Source organism: Cetorhinus maximus, chromosome 13 (assembly GCF_964194155.1).
Source record: "Cetorhinus maximus chromosome 13, sCetMax3.hap1.1, whole genome shotgun sequence".
Classification (NCBI taxonomy): Eukaryota; Metazoa; Chordata; class Chondrichthyes; order Lamniformes; family Cetorhinidae; genus Cetorhinus; species Cetorhinus maximus.
In genome coordinates this window covers 20,150,572-20,168,305 of record NC_135891.1, presented here as the reverse complement: position 1 = coordinate 20,168,305, position 17,734 = coordinate 20,150,572, and the positions used below count along the sequence as shown (strand labels likewise).

The window sequence follows — 17,734 nt, the reverse complement described above, 5'->3', positions numbered from 1 at the left end:
TGAATCATTATTCAGGGGCATGTTGTAAGCACTAATACTGATTTGATAATACCAGCTGCATGTTTTGTACCAGCCAGAAAGAATAGTGTAGGACAGGAGATTTCATGGCACTTGCGCTGCCAGTTTTAATTGAAAGGCCTCCATATTGCTTCCATATCTTTGGAAAGTTAGTACAGCAGGGTTTACAGCCCAGAGAGGACTATTTCCATATAGTGATGCTGAAAACAAATCACTGTATTAGTAGTGGCCTTCATGACTGGGACAGCACTCCAGATGAACAACATTTTTTTGTTGGAATGCAATCTATTAGCTAAGATTGCAGCCCCTTTATCCCATAGATATGTACCTTTATCCTGCTGATACATACCAAAATGATGGAGCCTAAGTGACATGACAAGGAAGTGGATGTAACCTTAAATGACTGACTGTGCAACAAGTAGGAAGGGCAATAAGCAGATACTTACGTTTTTTCTTCAAAATGCATTCGCAGATTACAGTCAGCAATGAAACTCGAGATCTCTTGTTGGCAGCAGTGAGCGATGATTCTTCAATTACTCAGGTTTACCATGCAGTTGGAGCTTTGAGTAATTTTGGCCTTCCTCTGGCATCTCGGGATGTTCTCAGGGCCCTTGCTGCTCACATATCAAAAGATGATGGCTCCTTGGGGTATGTGATTCCTTCTATTTCTGTTATTAGTGAACGCTAGAAATTTAAGATGGCCTGTTCATCTGGAATCTATATATAAATCCATACCTTTACAAGTCAGTTATGGATAATCGCAAAAATCCTTATGTGACCAGAGTGTAAGTTTTTAACTATTTTGCAAAGAAACTGAGTTTTTTAACAATTCTTTCAATAATTATATAGCCATACATTGCAGAAAGAGGCCTTGTTCAGTTTGACCACAATGAAGGTGAAATGTGGGAATGAAAGTGTAGAGGGACAGAAGTATGTAACTTCTGGCCCTGGCCACTCGCAATCTAATTCCTAAAGCCCAGCCATTTCAGTTGTATTTGTGCTTTTATTTCTTAATCACTGGTTTGTCCTGCATGAATTTTGTATGCCAGGAAGTTTGGAAGCAGCTGCTCATAGTCCAAAATTAGAGCATCAAGATATGTTAGTAGCACATTGAGATTAATGAAAACAAATACATGGATTTAAACTTTATTTAAAGCTCCTAAGGCTTGATACCTAAGTGGTCCATGAAGATAAACCTTTGGACATTCTGTGCTTGACAATGGTGCCTGGAGATTGCAGATGCCATTGGGGCAGAGAGAAGGGAGTTGTGCTTTACTCTGCTCAAAACTAACAGTACCACACAGAGACTGAATTCAAAAAGTAGCAAAGTATTCAATTCTTCTGAAGTGCATGGAGGAAGTTAGCTAAGGATAGAAAAAGTAATGTTGTCTAAATAGATAATACAACAGGTGCAAGAGATAATTCCTTTACAATCTCAGAATGAGTGTCTCAATAAAATGACTGTAATCACAGACCTTCCCAACCTTTTGATATACAGAAATAGTGTGAGATTACAGATACATTACATTAATGTATTGTGATTATTCTGATTTTCGTCTATCAGTACATTGCGATCTGAGATTGCAGGGTCATTAAGTAGAGCCTCTTCTGGTCACTTCTACAATGTACAGTAACAATGTGAGATTGCAAATACATACATGGAAATTTGTGGTTACATTTGCCATGGTGAAAATTGAGTAAAATGATTAAAGAATCAATCTTTAGCACATCATGTACAAGAGTATGGACCTCTTAAAATTAGACATCCCTGAGTCTGGTGTTCTTCTTTACAGAATTATCCATGCATTGTTTGCAGCTTCCTATCTATCTCAGCAGGCTGATCTAAGAAGCATTGTGGAGGAGATTGAGGTAAAATCTTTGTTTCGGAGCAGTGTGGGGGCAGGGTGGGGGGGTGGGGAATAAAAACAATTGAAGTGAATAGAATAGAAATGTTAATTTTTAAATTGTTAATCTGTAGGTAAGGCTTTGACAATCAACATTGGTGATAGGCAGATTGCATTTTGGCTTTTGAAAAGTTCTTTTGACTCTTTTAAGCATAAAATAACCCTGCTTGCAATATAGATAGGATAAATAATTAAACTACATCTGCAAACAGTAGAACAAAGATTGTTATTCTTAATATACATATTCTGAAACAGTTATAATGTGTATTGTTCGTGTGTATTTGTGTGAATTTCAGACCAGTTGGATGAAGGTAATTCACATGTTTGAGTTTTTACAACTGATGTCTTTTATTTGGCTAGAACTAAGCTTTGTATGTGTTTCAAAAATATTTTAAATGCTTAACAAATAGTTCTGTGTACCCGTCCATTTTGTTAACTACATATTTTCTAATATTACAAATTCCAACTATGTTTTTCCCTTTTTCATTATTATTAAATGGGCAAATTTGATCAGTACTACGAGTGTCCATATCACCTAAGGCAGACTTTACAGCGTACTGTCAGCTGTTATACCTTTGTGACATCCATTGAGTCATTTTCCCTGCCCAGTATTCATCTCCCAAATGCTTTCGTCTACAATTTCCAATTTACTTGTTATCTTAGTTTTCTGAAATATGTGTATTCACCCTACTGATTGGACAACCGGACTAGTGGAGCTCCCTTAGCACCAGGTAATTAAGCCTCTTATTTCAAGACAAAACTAATTTGGATGATTCATAGTTTGCCTTGTGTCCCTGGAGGCTTTGTTATTCATATCTTACTGAAACAGAAACTTGGACATTTTTAAATATGAGGTAAGATTTGGCTGTATCCTTCATCAAAGGACTATAGATGGTGAGGTGGCACTTCTGAATAGTTCAGTGCTACATATTTCAGATTTATAATAGAATTGATTTTAAACTTTTTTCTCAGCAGCAGGATAGAAATTTCATATGGTTCAGTCAAAGATCAAGCCTTTTGTGACATATTCCTTTGTCAGTGTGTTTGCTATGGGCACCTGTTGAATTTCAAAGTTTATTTTATCTGTTTTACTTTATTTTTTGTTGCCTGTGTGTTTCAAGCTGATGTAGTTGAGCCTTAGGTCCCTGTGTCCTTCATTAGGAGGAGGCTGCATAAATATCCCCATCCTCAATGATGGGGGAGCCTAGCACACAAGTGCAAAGGACAAGACTGAAGCATTTGCAACAATCTTCAACCAGAAGTGCCAAGCGGATGATCCATCTCTGCATCCTCCTGAATTTCTCAGCACCAGAGATGCCAGTCTTAAGACAGTTCGATTCACTCCTCGTAATATCAGAAAACAGCTGAAGGCACTGGATACTGCAAAGGCTATGGGCCCTGACAACATTCCAGCAATAGTACTGAAGACTTGTCCTCCAGAACTAGCTGCGCCCTTAGCCATGCTGTTGCAGTACAACTACAACGATGGCATCTACTCAGCAATGTACAAAACTGCCCACACGTGCCCAGTCCACAAAAACAAGGATAAATCCAACCCGGCCAATTACTGCCCCATCAGCCTACTCTCTTCATCAGCAAAGTGATGGCAGGGGTCATCAACAGTGCTATCTAGTAGTACGAACTCAACAATAACCTGCTCACTGATGCACAGTTAGGATTCTGCTAGGGCCACTCAGCTCCTGACCGTATTACAGTCTTAGTCCAAACATGGACAAAAGAGCTCAACTCCAGAGATGAGATGAGAGCGACTGCCCTTGACATCAAGGCAGTGTTTGACTGAGCGTAGCATCAAGGAGCCCTAGCAAAATTGGAGTCAATGGGAATTGGGTTGGAGGGGAGACTCTCCACTGAGTCATACCTAGCACAAAGGAAGCTGGTTGTGATTGTTGGAGGTCAATCATCTCATTCCCAGCACATCATTGCAGGAGTTCCTCAGGGTAGTACCCTAGGCCCAACCATCTTCAGCTGCTTCGTCAATGACCTTTCTTCCATCACAAGGTCAGAAGTGGGGATGTTCGCTGATAATTGCACAATGTTCACCATTTGGGACGACTCAGATACTGAAGTATATTCCCGTATGCAGCAAGACCTGGGCAACATTCATGCTTGGACTGATAAGTGGCAAGTTACATTTGTGCTACACAAGTGCCAGGCAATGACCATCTCCAACAAGAGAAAATCCAACCATCTCCCCTTGACAATCAATGGAATTACCATTGCTGAATCCCCCACTATCAACATCCTGGAGGTACCATTGACCAGAAACTGAACGGGGCCAGCCGTATAAATACTGTGACTACAAGAGCAGGTCAGAGGCTGGGAATTCTGCAGAGGTTAACTCACCTCTTGACTCCCCAAAACCTGTCCACTGTCTACAAGACACAAGTCAGGAGTGTGATGGAATATGCTTCACATGCCTGAATGAGTGCTGCTCCAACAACGCTCAGGAAGCTCCACATCATCCAGTACAAAGCAGCCTGCTTTATTGGCAACCCAGCCATCACCTTCAACATTCACTACTTCCACCACTGACGCACAATAACAGCAGTGTGTTCCATCTACAAGATGCACTGCAGCAACTCACCAAGGCTCCTTCAACAGCACCTTCTAAACTCATGACCTCTACCACCTAGAAGGACAAGGGCAGCAGATGCATGGGAGCACCATCATGAGCAAGTTCCCCTCCAAGCCACATATCATCCTGACTTGGAACTATATCACTGTCCTTTCACTGTCGCTGGGTCAAAATCCTGGGGCTCCCTGCCTGATAGCGCTGTGAGTGTACCTACACCACATGGACTGCAGCAGATCAAGACAGTTCACCACCACCTTCTCGAGAACAAATGGGAATGGGCAATAAATGCTGGCTTAGCCAGCGACATTCACATCCCGTGAAAGAATAAAAGAAAATTCACATATCCTGATACCTAGGTAACATTAATAGATGTCTGGGAACAAACCTTTTACTAGCTATACCCAATGCCTTCACTGAATCACCCTTGTTTTCTGAAGATGGCAAAATAATGCTATACTGGTTTTAGGTGTTAATTGCCAAGCAAATTTATTGAACTAGCAAACAAGCAACTAGTACATTTTACAGCAGTTGTTCAAATTAGCTGGTGCATTGTAATTAAAAATTAATAGCAACATCTTTGGTTCTTGTTGCTCACCAGCCCAAGGAAGTTACCTGACCTAACTAGCTCTCTGTGCGTGAATTCTAGGCAGTCTGATTTGGGTTGGAAAAGCAGGCAGATAAATAGCTTTCAAAGAGCTACCAGGATCTTGAGAATTTAACTATATAAAAGCAGCCACTAATCAAATACATGTTTGAACAAATTGCAGTGTTTATAAATTTTTAGAAAACCAAAAGATTATTGAAACAAAATATATCCAGAACATTCTTGCGGGAGTAAAGCTTATTTTTAATCAATATATACCATGATAGAACTAAAGAAGCCAAAGCAATGCTAATTCTTCACAAATAAATACTTTTTGTTATGGTTAACCTTGGAGGCACCCTGTTTAAAAAAAAAAAAAATACTGTGATGGAGAGATGTTGATTCTGTTGCATAGTTTCTAGTTATTTTCTCTGTTCTATATCCTTCTGTCTACCTCCCACTGTGAAATCCATACTTGCTTGGTTAGGACAATCAAGAGCAGTACTGTTAAGTTCTTCCAAAGTTGGGAAGACTTTCACCCTTAGCAGGGGAAGCCAGAGTGCTAAATCTAGCACTAATGAAGTACTAATAGCAACCTTACTATTGCTAGTGAGAGCATATTCAAAGTAGGCCTCATGAAAGGAGGGTGAGACTGTGATGGCTCCATAACTTTTTCTGAAGACATACAGTTTTTCTTCAAATTTCATGGTCTGTATTTGTTATTAAAATAGTTGATTAACTTTGGGTTAACTTTCTTGATTTTAAACTTCATACAGACGTATCAGACAAAAAACTGCTGTTGGATGTAGACAGAAACATAAAACAGTTTCAAGTTTAAAAAGAGTTGCATTTTTTTTTTAAAGAAACTCTTTATCGGTACCTTATAGCATATTTTTTTCTTCTTTAGGATCTGGTTGCGCGTCTTGATGACTTAGGGGGTATTTATCTTCAATTTGAAGAAGGATTAGAAACAACGGCGTTATTTGTGAGTGCTGCATATAAGCTGTCTGACCATGCTGGAATGGAGCCAGCAATCAAAGAGGTAAGCACAGTAAAGCTGAAGAAACCAGACATATTGTAGAGCTAATGCTGAGTTTACTTAAGAAGTACCCCGCTTAGACTTTTTATAATTGTATTTTCAAGGCATCCACATATATATTTTGTGAAGATCCTGTATGTTTTTATTGTGCCTGCTTGCAGGAGGAATACATTTACACATCTAGGCTTCTGAGCTATTTTATTTAGCATATTCTCCTCATGGGATGTGTATGTGTGTGGGAAAAATGAGTGCTTGATTTTTATATATCCTTTGATAGCGATGCCCTGTTCCACCCTCCCCACACTCTACGTTCCCACTCCTTAGCTGCTTTGGTGACATCAGGCATGAGGAAGAGCACATGTGGCTCCAGCCGCTTCAGTAGGACTAGAATTTTGAAACCGACTGAAGCCATCTAATTCAAGAAAAGTACTTGGGAGTAGCTGAACAGTAGTTTGATCCTTTCTTTCATGGATAATGTGTTTTCACTCCAGTGATCGTACAAGAAAACTATTTGTAAAAATAATAGTGAAAATATCCAGGCTGAAGGAAAGATCTGATTCATGATCTTGAGACAGTGAACATTAATGGTCATTTTTGTGATATTCTCATCCCTGTTCAACTTGCTTACAGACCAAGTTATGCTGCCTCCTGGATCATGGTACATTGGTCAAAATTAACTTTGTCCTTCCTGTATAATATGATCTTGGCACTCTGGTAGCACTTCAGCCTCCAAACCTGAAGGCCACAGGTTCAAGTCCCACCCTGGAGCCCAAAACTCTGCACAGTTCTCCCACTTTGGCCATGCTAAGGTTTTATGTAGATTCACCATTTCAGCCTCAGATATGTTCAAACTTTGTGTGCAATTAGTGCCCTTTTCCCTCTTTTTTGTGCAGGAAAAATCATGTTTAACTAACTTGCTGGAGTTTTTTGAGGTAACAGAAGGTTGATCAGGGCAATGCTGTCGATATGGTGTATATGGATTTTCAAAAGGCATTTGATACAGTGTCTCACAAATAGATTTGTGAGCAAAATTCTAACTCAGGGGAGCGTAGGCACTTGGCTAAGTGACAGGAAACAGAGTAGTGGTTAATGCATGCTTTTCAGAATGGAGAAAGGTTTGTAGTGGAGTTCCCCCTGGGTCAATGTTTGGACACTTGCCCTTCCTTATATATATTAGTGACCTAGACTGTGGTGTGCAGGGCATGATTTAAAAATTTGCAGATGATGAGAAGATTGGAAACAGTGTCAGCTGTGATTAGGATAGTCTTGATATTCAAAAGGACATAGACATGTTGGTGGACAATTGGCAAATGTGTTCAATGCAGAGAAGTGTGAGGTGATTCATTTTGGCAGGAAGAATATGGAGTGACAGTATATAATAAAAGGAGAAACTCTAAAAGAAGTGCAGGAACAGAGGTGTGTGTGTACGTAAGTTATTGAAGGTGGCAGGGCACGTTGAGAGAGCAGTTAATAAAGCATATAGAATATTAGGCTTTATTAATAGGTGCATTGAGTACAAAGAGTAAGGAGATCGTGTTGAACTTGTGTAAGACACTAGTTAGGCCTTAACTGGAGTACTGCTTCCAGTTCTGGGCACCATACTTGAGGAAGGATGCGAAGGCATTGACAGAGTACAGAGGCAATTCACAAGAAAGATTCCAGGGATGAAGGACTGTAGCTATGAGGATAAATTGGAGAGGTTGGGACTGTTTTCCTTGGAGAAAAGAAGGCTGAGGGGGTAACCTGAGGTGTATGGACAGGGTAAATAGTGAGAAGCTGTTCCCATTCAGGGGAACATCATGAACTAGAGGGCACAGATTCAAAATAATTTGCAAAAGGAATAAGTGATGTGAGGAAAAGAGTATTCACCCAGAGGGTGGCTGGAGTGTGGAACAAACTTCCTGAGAGGGTGGTGGAGGCAGTTTGATCGAGGTATTCAAGAAGGAATTGGATGGCTATCTGAAAAGAAAGAAAGAATGTGCAGGTTAGGGGTATAAGGCAGGGGAGTGGGACTAGGTAGAATGCTCTTTCAGAGAGCCAGTGCAGACTTGATGGGCAGAATGGCCTCTTTCTGCACTGTAAAGATTCAGTGAGGAGGAAGAGAGCCGAGATTAGTACTTGAGCTGTATACTGAGCTTGTTTGGATGGACTTCACAGCACAATACCACTGTGGACAGACATTCACTGAGCCACAAGAATTCCAGTAGATTTACAGTGTTATATCACTTCATTAATTTGTGGTTGAACATTATACAAAAAGTAACTTTGTCATTCTAGCTAGAATCACTTTTTTAACAGTTGATTGTATTAAATATTGCTTTGGATGATGCACACAGCATATAAGGGTATGCAGAAAAGTTAATCGATTCTGACCTTCAGACTATTAAGGTAAAATAGATGGCTAGGTTACGAAGATGTCGTGTTGATCGATCAATTTTTCGGTTTTATGCATGTCAGTAAATCTGAAAATTTCAGCTCTGTTCTTTTTGATTTCAGGATCAAGTCGTTCAGCTTGTTAATGCTGTATTCAGTAAGAAACATTTTACCACGCTCTCTGAGGCTTTCAGCATTGCCTGTGCTGCCGCAGCTTTATCCCATAATCAGTACCATGTTCCAATTATCGTGGTAGCTGAAGGAATTGCCTCTGTTTCCCACAAGAAGCCCAGCCTAAAGGTAACTTCTGTTAGATTTACAAGTTAACTTAGTTCAACTTTTTTGTAAAAGTAACTTCACTGTTCAAACTGAGAAGCTTTTTCTCTTTGAGGCAATAGGAATTTGAATCGACTTTCGGCACCATCTCTGGTTCAGTGGCTTCACTTGCTGCCTTAAATGATCTCTTAAGAATTGAATCTCATTGCCCTATACTGGCTTTTACATTAATGTACCTGAAGTGGAAGGATGCAACAACAATATCCCCCTTGTGACTTGAAAGCAAATATTTGTGCCTGTTGCAGATATATTTCTTTAAATACTTTGGTGAAACAAGCTAACAAGTCGTGAGATGAAATATAATAAAAAAAATTAATCTGCTTCATTGTAGAAAGGTTAAGTAAAGAGTGTACTATTTTATAAGAGCAGGAATACTATGCAACGTAAAATCAAATGTAGTCACGTGGCACTTTAAGATTATGAATTGTTGGAATAGATGTTGGGATCAGCTACCAATTAGAATCCTGGATTCCAGAGCGCGGGGAGTTGTAAGATCAGGAGGAAAGGTGGGGCTGGAGTGGGAGCGCCTGTCGTCTACCTGACTCCCTGGGATTCAGTCATTCTGCTACTGGCGGTGGGGCGCAATTCACCATATGGCAAGGCAGCCCAGGGTAAAGCTGGTGGCCTCCTGGAGAGTTCAAGGGGGTAGGTGCTTCTGACCAAGCACCCTGTGGCTCAAAGAGGGCCCCACCAGGAGCAAAGGCCAGCCTGCTGAAACACAGTCCCCCGCCCACCTTTCTCTCCCCCCCACCACTTTCTCTCTCCCCCCCGCCACTCCTCCACTACCCCTCTCCCCATCCCCCGTTCTCAGCAGCAAACCCCCCTACCCCGGGGCCTACCGGTGTATAGCCCCAGTGAACCCGATCCCACTTATCTGCATTCCACGGCCACCTCCATATTGGTGATTCTGGCCAGCAGTAGTACCAGCAATAGCCATTGCACCCAGTGGTGCTGCTGGGGCTGAAATGCTGCTGACCCACTGAATGGCCAGCAACTCTTGGCAGTGGATCTTCATCCTTAAAGAGGTGGGAGCCATGATGGCATACAATTAATTGTCTGATAGGCGTAGAATCATGCCAGGGCTCTTGGAACTGTCTCAGCAGGGTTGCCTCCGCCTTTCTGGCCTGCCAACAGGGCCACTGCCATAGCCATTAAATTCAGCCCCACATATGCAAATTGCACAATCACCAATCTGAGCAAAAAATATCAAGTTCAATCCCAGGTTTTTGGGTGAGTTCGCGGTCTTCAGGTGAACACTGTCGTGGAGCTATTAAACAGCCCAAAAGTTACCTCAGTGAACTGGTTTAATCTGATTAAAAGCAGTAATTTTTAGGATTTTTGTTTAAAAATGTATTTTGAACATTAAACTGTACAGTCATTATCAAGTGAAAAATAGCAACTAGTGTTTTTTTCTGAAAGGATTTTAGGTGACTTGTAGTCTTGTGTGACTGAAACCTGTGATATTTCAACGTTCAAGTTAAAATGCAAAAAACTATTAAAGTTACGCCTTAAGCTATGATGGGGAATCATGCTAGCTAACTTGACATTTTAATATTGGAAACCCTGTAAAAGAGTTTCTGAGGGTTGTATTGGCCCCCCATGTATGATTTCAACACATTGGATAGATTCTAGATATCTACACATAGATAAAATTAGATATTCTCAGATTGTTGTAGGCCCTATTTGATAAACTTCCATAAAAATCAAAGTAAGATCACAGTAGAAACCATAATTTTAACATGACTGATGCATTGAAAAAATTTGCCTGCTCTTGTTGCTCCATGAAATGAGAGCAGTTTTGTAGAACCAATTCTGAATCGGAAGTTCACTATCTGCTCTAACTTTGGAGCCACATTGGTGATTAGGGTGGAACTGGTATCCAGTTTTGGGCCACGTTTGGGTCAAAGAAGAACATGTGGGAGTTCCAGGCACTTGAAGGACAAGAATGACCTTTTACATTTTTTTAAATCTGAAAATAATGTATCTGAAAAAAATGACATTAATTTTGTGAAGTTATGTTGTTGTTATTATTTCGATTAATTTTAAATGGGATGTGGATCCATCTGGCCACATGAGTCACCGTTTAAATGCTTGGTAATTTCATCACTGCATATATTGTATAATTGTTTCATGACTAAGAGAGCATTGCACTTTACACTTGTACAGGTCACTGAACAAAATTGATAGCTCTTTTGTGGAGTGAGTGTTAAATTAGAAAAAATAATATTGTATGATGTACATCTGTTTTTGGTTTTTAAAAGTAAATGATGGGAAATTTAATTAGAACAAAAAAATAACCTGTGTGTGGCCAGGGCGAAAGCGATGATAATTAAGTTTTCATTTGGGTTACAGCTTAAACAATTATTTTTTTTACAGTATTCTTAATGCTTTAGGTGTTTAGGGAATCCATTTTTGACACACAATTATAACCGTAACATCGAGCTGATTGGACAGAGGACAATTTCGAGTTCACTGCACACAGCGTATAGTAGAGATGCATCTTCTATGTCCATAACAAGTGACAGTTGTGTTAATCTGTGTCTAAAATATATTTTAAATGCACCTAATTTGTCTTGCTGTTAGAAGATATCTTCTTAGAAATGGCATACCTTAAAAGTCTTTTACTCTTAATTTTTCTTTCCTCTACTTGTTTCCAGTTGCATGTGACGAATGTTTTGTCGCAGAGTCTGACTTCAGCTGATGTTCAGCTTGAATATGCCAAGTCTGCTTTGACAAAAAACACAGTTCTTCAGCAATCATCTTTTGCTCTGAAAGGGTAAGAACAACATTTTTGTGGCTAATACAGATAATATTTTTCTTTGTTTCTGTAGACCACATGAAATAGTTAATAACAAATTTCACTATGTCATAGTCACAATGTGTGTGCGCGTGTGTGTGTGTGGCCCTTGCATGTAATGATTTTGGCTGTAGGCAGTCTGACTCCCAATTAATACTAGATGAGAGTCCCATGACACAATACTCTTCTTTTGAGAGGCAATAAAACATAGCTGATACTGAAGGTGGGAACTTAAGCTGGCGTAGGAGGCACTGCTTCAAGATTATGGTTAAGGAATGTTGCATCAGAGCTCAGGGGGCTTTCTATACCTTTGTTGTACCTAATGTGAAACTTTTTGATGCCAACATTGGCTATCTTGAATGCCACACCATAAAATCACTAACATATTGTCTTAAATCATGGTTTCTCTTTCTTTGTCAGGAAAATCAAACTATTGTTAATTGTGATCATTTTGAAAGGAAAGCAATTTGATTAGGATATTTAAAGTTGGAGCAAAGTCAGATTTGATCAGCTTTATTTAGCCTTTTAAACGCAAAAGTTCTTGTGGGGAAAATGTTTTTAAAAAAGGATGATCTTAAACTTATCCATCTCCAAAAAACACGATTGAACAGAGGAATTCAAAGATTTGCACTTTTAACACCTAGGCCAATACATTGGTGCCATGGAATATGGGGATACAAGTTTCATATCTGTAAACTCCTACCGTCAAGTTCCTGAACTAAAACCATGGCACTGGGAGGCTCCATGTAGGATTATACCTCGACGTTTACATCTTTTATTTAGCTTGAGTATGAATTAACATCACCTGAGGGGTTAGGACCAAGCCACCTGCCTACCCTAATCCTAGAATGATGAGTGTCATGGCGAAACTGTCTGATGGTATGGGAAGGAAATACTGTACTTTTAAACATTTTGAGCATGTTTTTGCTGTTCCATTGGAACTAACTCTTCATTCTGATAATTGTTGTTACAGGCATTGAACTTGGCATACATCAATGCTTCTTGAATTAATGCAAGAAGCCACTGACATTTTATCTACAACAAATGGCTTTTAAATATTTGATCATCAAAGGATAACATGTATAATTTTCATTTTTTTTATTAGTGATATTTTTGAATTAAATTTTATGGAGGTAAAGCCACCAAGTGGATATTATGACTTCTCTATCAATGTGGAGGGTGATAGTCGATTTATAGGAAACCACGTGGAGGTACGTGCATCATTTTAAGTGACATTGAAATGTCTTAAAGTGCATTCACAAATGTGAAAGGACAAATCTACTGACATTTACTTTGATAAACTTTCTGTAAGTTGTTGCATTTGTATTTTCCTGATTAGCGCCCCTGGACCTAAACTTCATTTCCACCCTTCCTGTTCTGGGCTATGTACTGTCCACAGTTCAACAATCTCCTTCCTTCATGTCTCAGTCATCCCAGAATTTGTTTCTGAGTGCTTCTAAATCTTTAATCCTCCCACCTTGACTTTGGCTCTCTTCGCTGCTGCCACCCATACACTAATCTTATCTCCCTTGGTTTATATCTTGCTTTAATTTTCTTTCTCTCATTCCCACTTTCCCCCTGAGTCCCTAGTCTCCGCTCTTGAAATGTACCTTGAGCCATAAATAATGTGAAAAATAGGAATTGAGAACACCAATAAACAAGCATTTGCAAGCCATGCACTAATTACAAATTTGTTATTCACAATATTTAGGAATGTAAAATGAAGTAAATCTGAGGCTATAATTTTGCTAATAGATGTTAATTGACGTTGCCACAACAGATATTTTATCAGAAGATTTAATGTATTTGGTGGCTATGAAGCCCATCAAAGCACAGTCAGGTGTTTCTGAATTGAATACTAATGGCACTGGATAAAATCAGGTTGGTCAGCTTGGAGAGGTGGTGAGAATGAGAAGCTTGTACTTGACCTTTTTGTAACTGCTGTAGAAATGCAAGAGCATTGTTGAGAGTTTAACTCGGGGATTTTACAGAGAGCTGACAGTTCAAATTTCCTGGTATACCTATGAAATAGTTGGAGCCTGGGATAACAGCTCCTACTGTAAGGCCCATGTTTTAGTGTGTCATAATGTACTTAAATGACACAACTACCCCCCAGTTCCTGGCAGTTGACTTAGAGGTCACAAAATAATGATGTGACCTAGGGGGAAAATGGACTACCTGGCAGAGTTATGGAATTTGTTCATTCTCTGTACCATTAGTTTTGCAAGCAGGGTTTTAGGACAGTATATAGTTATTTAGTTTGTAATTTATGGTTCCTTTACTGAATTTCCTAATCTTGCCTTTACTGATTAGTTGAAACTGTGTCCAACAAGATATATTTCTATTTGTCAGCTGATATGTGAGAGTGTGAACTGGGTGACGTGATAAAGTATGGGGAAATAGTTAGATTCCATTCTGTGCAACCACCAGAAATCTTGTCAATGCAAGAAAAGTAAAATAATTAAAATGGTGCCAAACAGATTCTTTATGCTTTGTTACCAAGTACTGTAACATCAGCATCTCTATTTCTGGAAAGATGCAATGTGGCGGTCCGGCTGCCCAACAACATTATTTCACATTTTTATGTAACCTTGCTCCTCCAGAGCATTTCTGTCCAATTTTTATCATTCAATAATGAGCACTTAACCATATTTTGACCTGTAATCTGTAGTCTTACTCTTTATAAAAGACTCGTTTTAAAAATGAGTAAGCTTAGAATAACCTTCTGTCAAGTGCAAAGAAGTGACATGCCTTCTAACTTTTTAAGGATTAGTCTTTTCACCAAACTTGACAAGTGATTCATCTGATGAGTCGAAACCCAAATAGATGAGGGGGGTTTATGACCTCAGTTTGTTTCTTTTTACATTTTGTTTTTAAATTTGTTAAAACTGATACACTGGCTTGCCTCTTGTGGGTAGCAATTTACAAATTCTTACAAGAGTGTAGGCTTTAAACTTTTTAAAAACGCAACTCTATTTTGTATTGATGCGTCATTAAAACTATACATTAATGTTGCTTTTCCAATCTGTTGAGACCTTTGCTTACCAATAGTGCTTTATAAGCATATAACTCATCTAACTTTCTAATCTAGCTCAAAGTCAAGGTTGCCACTGAAGTCGATATCACTAATGTTGACCTTTCAGTGGTTGACAGGGATCAAAGCATTGCACCAAAGACCACTAGGTAAAGCAAACTATTATTATATTTGTTGAAACATTTGTAATATCATAGCTGTTGTTTCTGGAATTAATATAATGCTTCTGAATTTAAGAATAGTGTTTCTCTAAATTTAGTTTTCAATATTAATTTCATTAGGGTGGTTTATCCATCAAAAGCCAAGGGACTTATTGCTGCTGACAGTCACCAGAGCTTCGCTTTATCTTTCCAGTTGGCTGATGTGAACACTGGAGCTGAGCTTACTCCACACCAAGTATGTACCATACAGTTTAATGCTAGCTGTGTCTTTTGTGTCTATTTTTAAAAAAGATGTATTGTTAGGGGGTAATTATTTTTTGATTCTATCCTAGATGTCACAAAACTATAATTTTCATAATATTATTGTGGCTTATCGTATAGTAGGTTTATGGGTATGAGTATAGATGGCTCTGTCTGTGTGATTTAATTAAATTGGAGTCAAGCTGCAAGCTTGAAATTATCAAGAGAAGTTAGGTGTAGAAGGGTACTTGAAATGCTAATGAGTAAACATGGATGAGGTCTTTAGAATATATGGTTTGAAGGAAATTTGCATTTTTAGATAAGTGAAGGAGCTGTTTGGATTTCAAAGGGATGGTAGGTTGTTTACAATTGGCAGGATAAGTAAGGCTAAGCAGTTAGTTTATTTTTCCCAAAAAGAAAGGTCTTATTGGCAACATGAAAGATTTTTATATTATGGGAAAAGTAAATTTGCAAAGACATATGGAACAACTGAACTTACCGATTAAAGAGAGAGAAGCATATATAAAGGGAATGAAGGACCACATTGAGGGGGCCATGTAAGATCTAACAGGAGTGTGTGAAACAGCCTTGAAGAAGCCTCCAACCATTTTTGCAACAGTCTGCTGTGCCCAGTAACTAAAGTTGGTGAAACGCCTTTGGAATTACACTGTTGAGTGGGTGCCTTGGTAACTTTCTGGCTTTCTTTTTAAATTTAAAATCTATTTTGAACTGTTGCCTTAAAGGGGGTGTGTAGTTGAGAGTTAGGTTAATTAAGAATTTTAGGATCTGTTATAGTATTGAGTAGGTGTATTCTTATGTATGTGCTTGAAATCTTTTTTGTTAATAAATATTTTAATTTTTAAAATCTGTAAAGGTCTTAATGGACTCATTACTTCTGAATTCAATGCGCACATCTTCTCGTAATAAATACAAATTGCAAAACCATTGTGATAGCGTGGCCAAGTTTCCCTTGTGGATTTGGTCTGCCTGGCACACATCACCTGCCGTATCATAACAAGCACCAAAACAAATAAATGAACATGCAAACGCACCCTCTTGACATCTTCCCCGACCATATTACCGACGCCTCCACCTCTTAACCTGTCGCCAGTGGGCCGAGAATATTCAGCCCAGTACTTCCAAAGGAAGGGAATGGTTTTGCCAGGCAAGGTAACATGTTTAGGAAGCATTGTTGCTGATGGTCTGATGGAAAGTCATCAACCTGAAACATTAGCTCTGTTTTTCTCTCTACAATTGCTGTTACCTGATCAGCTGAATATTTCTAGCATTTTCTGTTTTTATTTCAGATTTCCATTCGGAGAATTTTGTTGCTGTTATACTGTTAACTGAGTGTAGCAACAATCTTTACAACTTGATAAAGAATCTTACCGTTTCTGAAGCTGTCCATTAGTGAATAAAGGATTTAATCATTACTGACCTCAGTTTCTGAACTATCCTTTTTGTTTAAAGAATTGCTGAGGTATTCAGTACTGGAGCAGCCATGTTTTGTTGCCAGATTTAAGATTGAAACTAGAATTTCGCATAAACTCATGGGGATATTCATCTATTCCCTTCACCAGTGGTTATATGTCTTGGCAAAAACATAACTAGGAGCGGAATTGGGTCATGTGGCCGCTTTAGCCTGCTCCGCCATCTAACAAGATCGCGATCAAACATCTACATCAATTGCACTTTCCTGCTCTACCTCCCCCCACCCCGCCCCCCACCAACCCCAGGAATTGTCATGGCAATCCTCACAATTGTCACTTGCCAAATTGTATTTGCACTGTAATTTAAAGGAATGATTTTGACAAGTACTAAATGCCGCTTTTTGGTATCGAAAGGAAGCTGAATGATGGGAGGGATCAAAGGGGTTGCAGACAAAGCAAATTTCAGGAATTGGAGTGAGAAACACACTGGTGGTGTTTAAAAATTGATAACCCAAACTTTCCTGACATAGCAAGGCTTACAAGCTGCAGGGTTCTTAATCTGTGTCATTGTAAGCACAGTCTGTGGTAATCGATTGTGCAAAATGCCACATTTTCTATGCCGTGATTGATTATTGTGTCTCAAGTAAAACGTTGACCTCCTCAATATCTTACTCATACATTGTTAAATGCCAGGGTATATTGTATGTTTTAGACTTTTGTACGCCTCTACAATCAGAAGACTGATCAAGAAGTGATATTTGTGGCTGAACCTGACAGCAAAAAAGTATACAAGTTTGACCTGGATGTGGCTGAGAGAAAATCTGAATTTAATTCAGTGTCTGGAACCTATTCCCTGTTTTTGATAATTGGAGATGCAACACTTGAAAATCCAATTTTGTGGCACCTGGTAAGTCTGTGTTCTCCGATTGAAAATTATTTACTATTCCACCATGTGTGTAAGGGCAGTTCTAATGGAGATGACTCCAATGCTGTTTTGTTTAGTGACTATACTAATTTGTTGACTGTTGTTGGAATGACTCGACGCCTTTCAAAAACTGGCGGAAAAGTTCAGCGATTCCTGGATACTTTTTTTTCTGATGCTGCTAAGTAATGGCTCATTGTAATATGGTAAATGTATGCACCTTGCATCATCAGGTTACTTTACCATGTACTGACATTGGGAAAAAAAAAGAGTTTTGTATCCAGTTGTAAAACAATTAAGT

General features: G+C 39.1%; 1 protein-coding gene across 1 annotated transcript in view; it reads left to right on the top strand.

Moving 5' to 3' along the window:
• rpn2 (ribophorin II) overlaps nucleotides 1-17,734 on the top strand; it is a 44,551-nt gene that overhangs the window by 2,741 nt on the left and 24,076 nt on the right. The window contains exons 3-11 of the mRNA XM_078555076.1: nucleotides 491-666; nucleotides 1,812-1,887; nucleotides 6,009-6,143; nucleotides 8,637-8,813; nucleotides 11,507-11,625; nucleotides 12,752-12,857; nucleotides 14,738-14,829; nucleotides 14,962-15,076; nucleotides 17,224-17,418. Coding sequence (XP_078411202.1) covers nucleotides 491-666; nucleotides 1,812-1,887; nucleotides 6,009-6,143; nucleotides 8,637-8,813; nucleotides 11,507-11,625; nucleotides 12,752-12,857; nucleotides 14,738-14,829; nucleotides 14,962-15,076; nucleotides 17,224-17,418 — 1,191 coding nt within the window. The remainder of the gene's footprint in view (nucleotides 1-490; nucleotides 667-1,811; nucleotides 1,888-6,008; nucleotides 6,144-8,636; nucleotides 8,814-11,506; nucleotides 11,626-12,751; nucleotides 12,858-14,737; nucleotides 14,830-14,961; nucleotides 15,077-17,223; nucleotides 17,419-17,734) is intronic.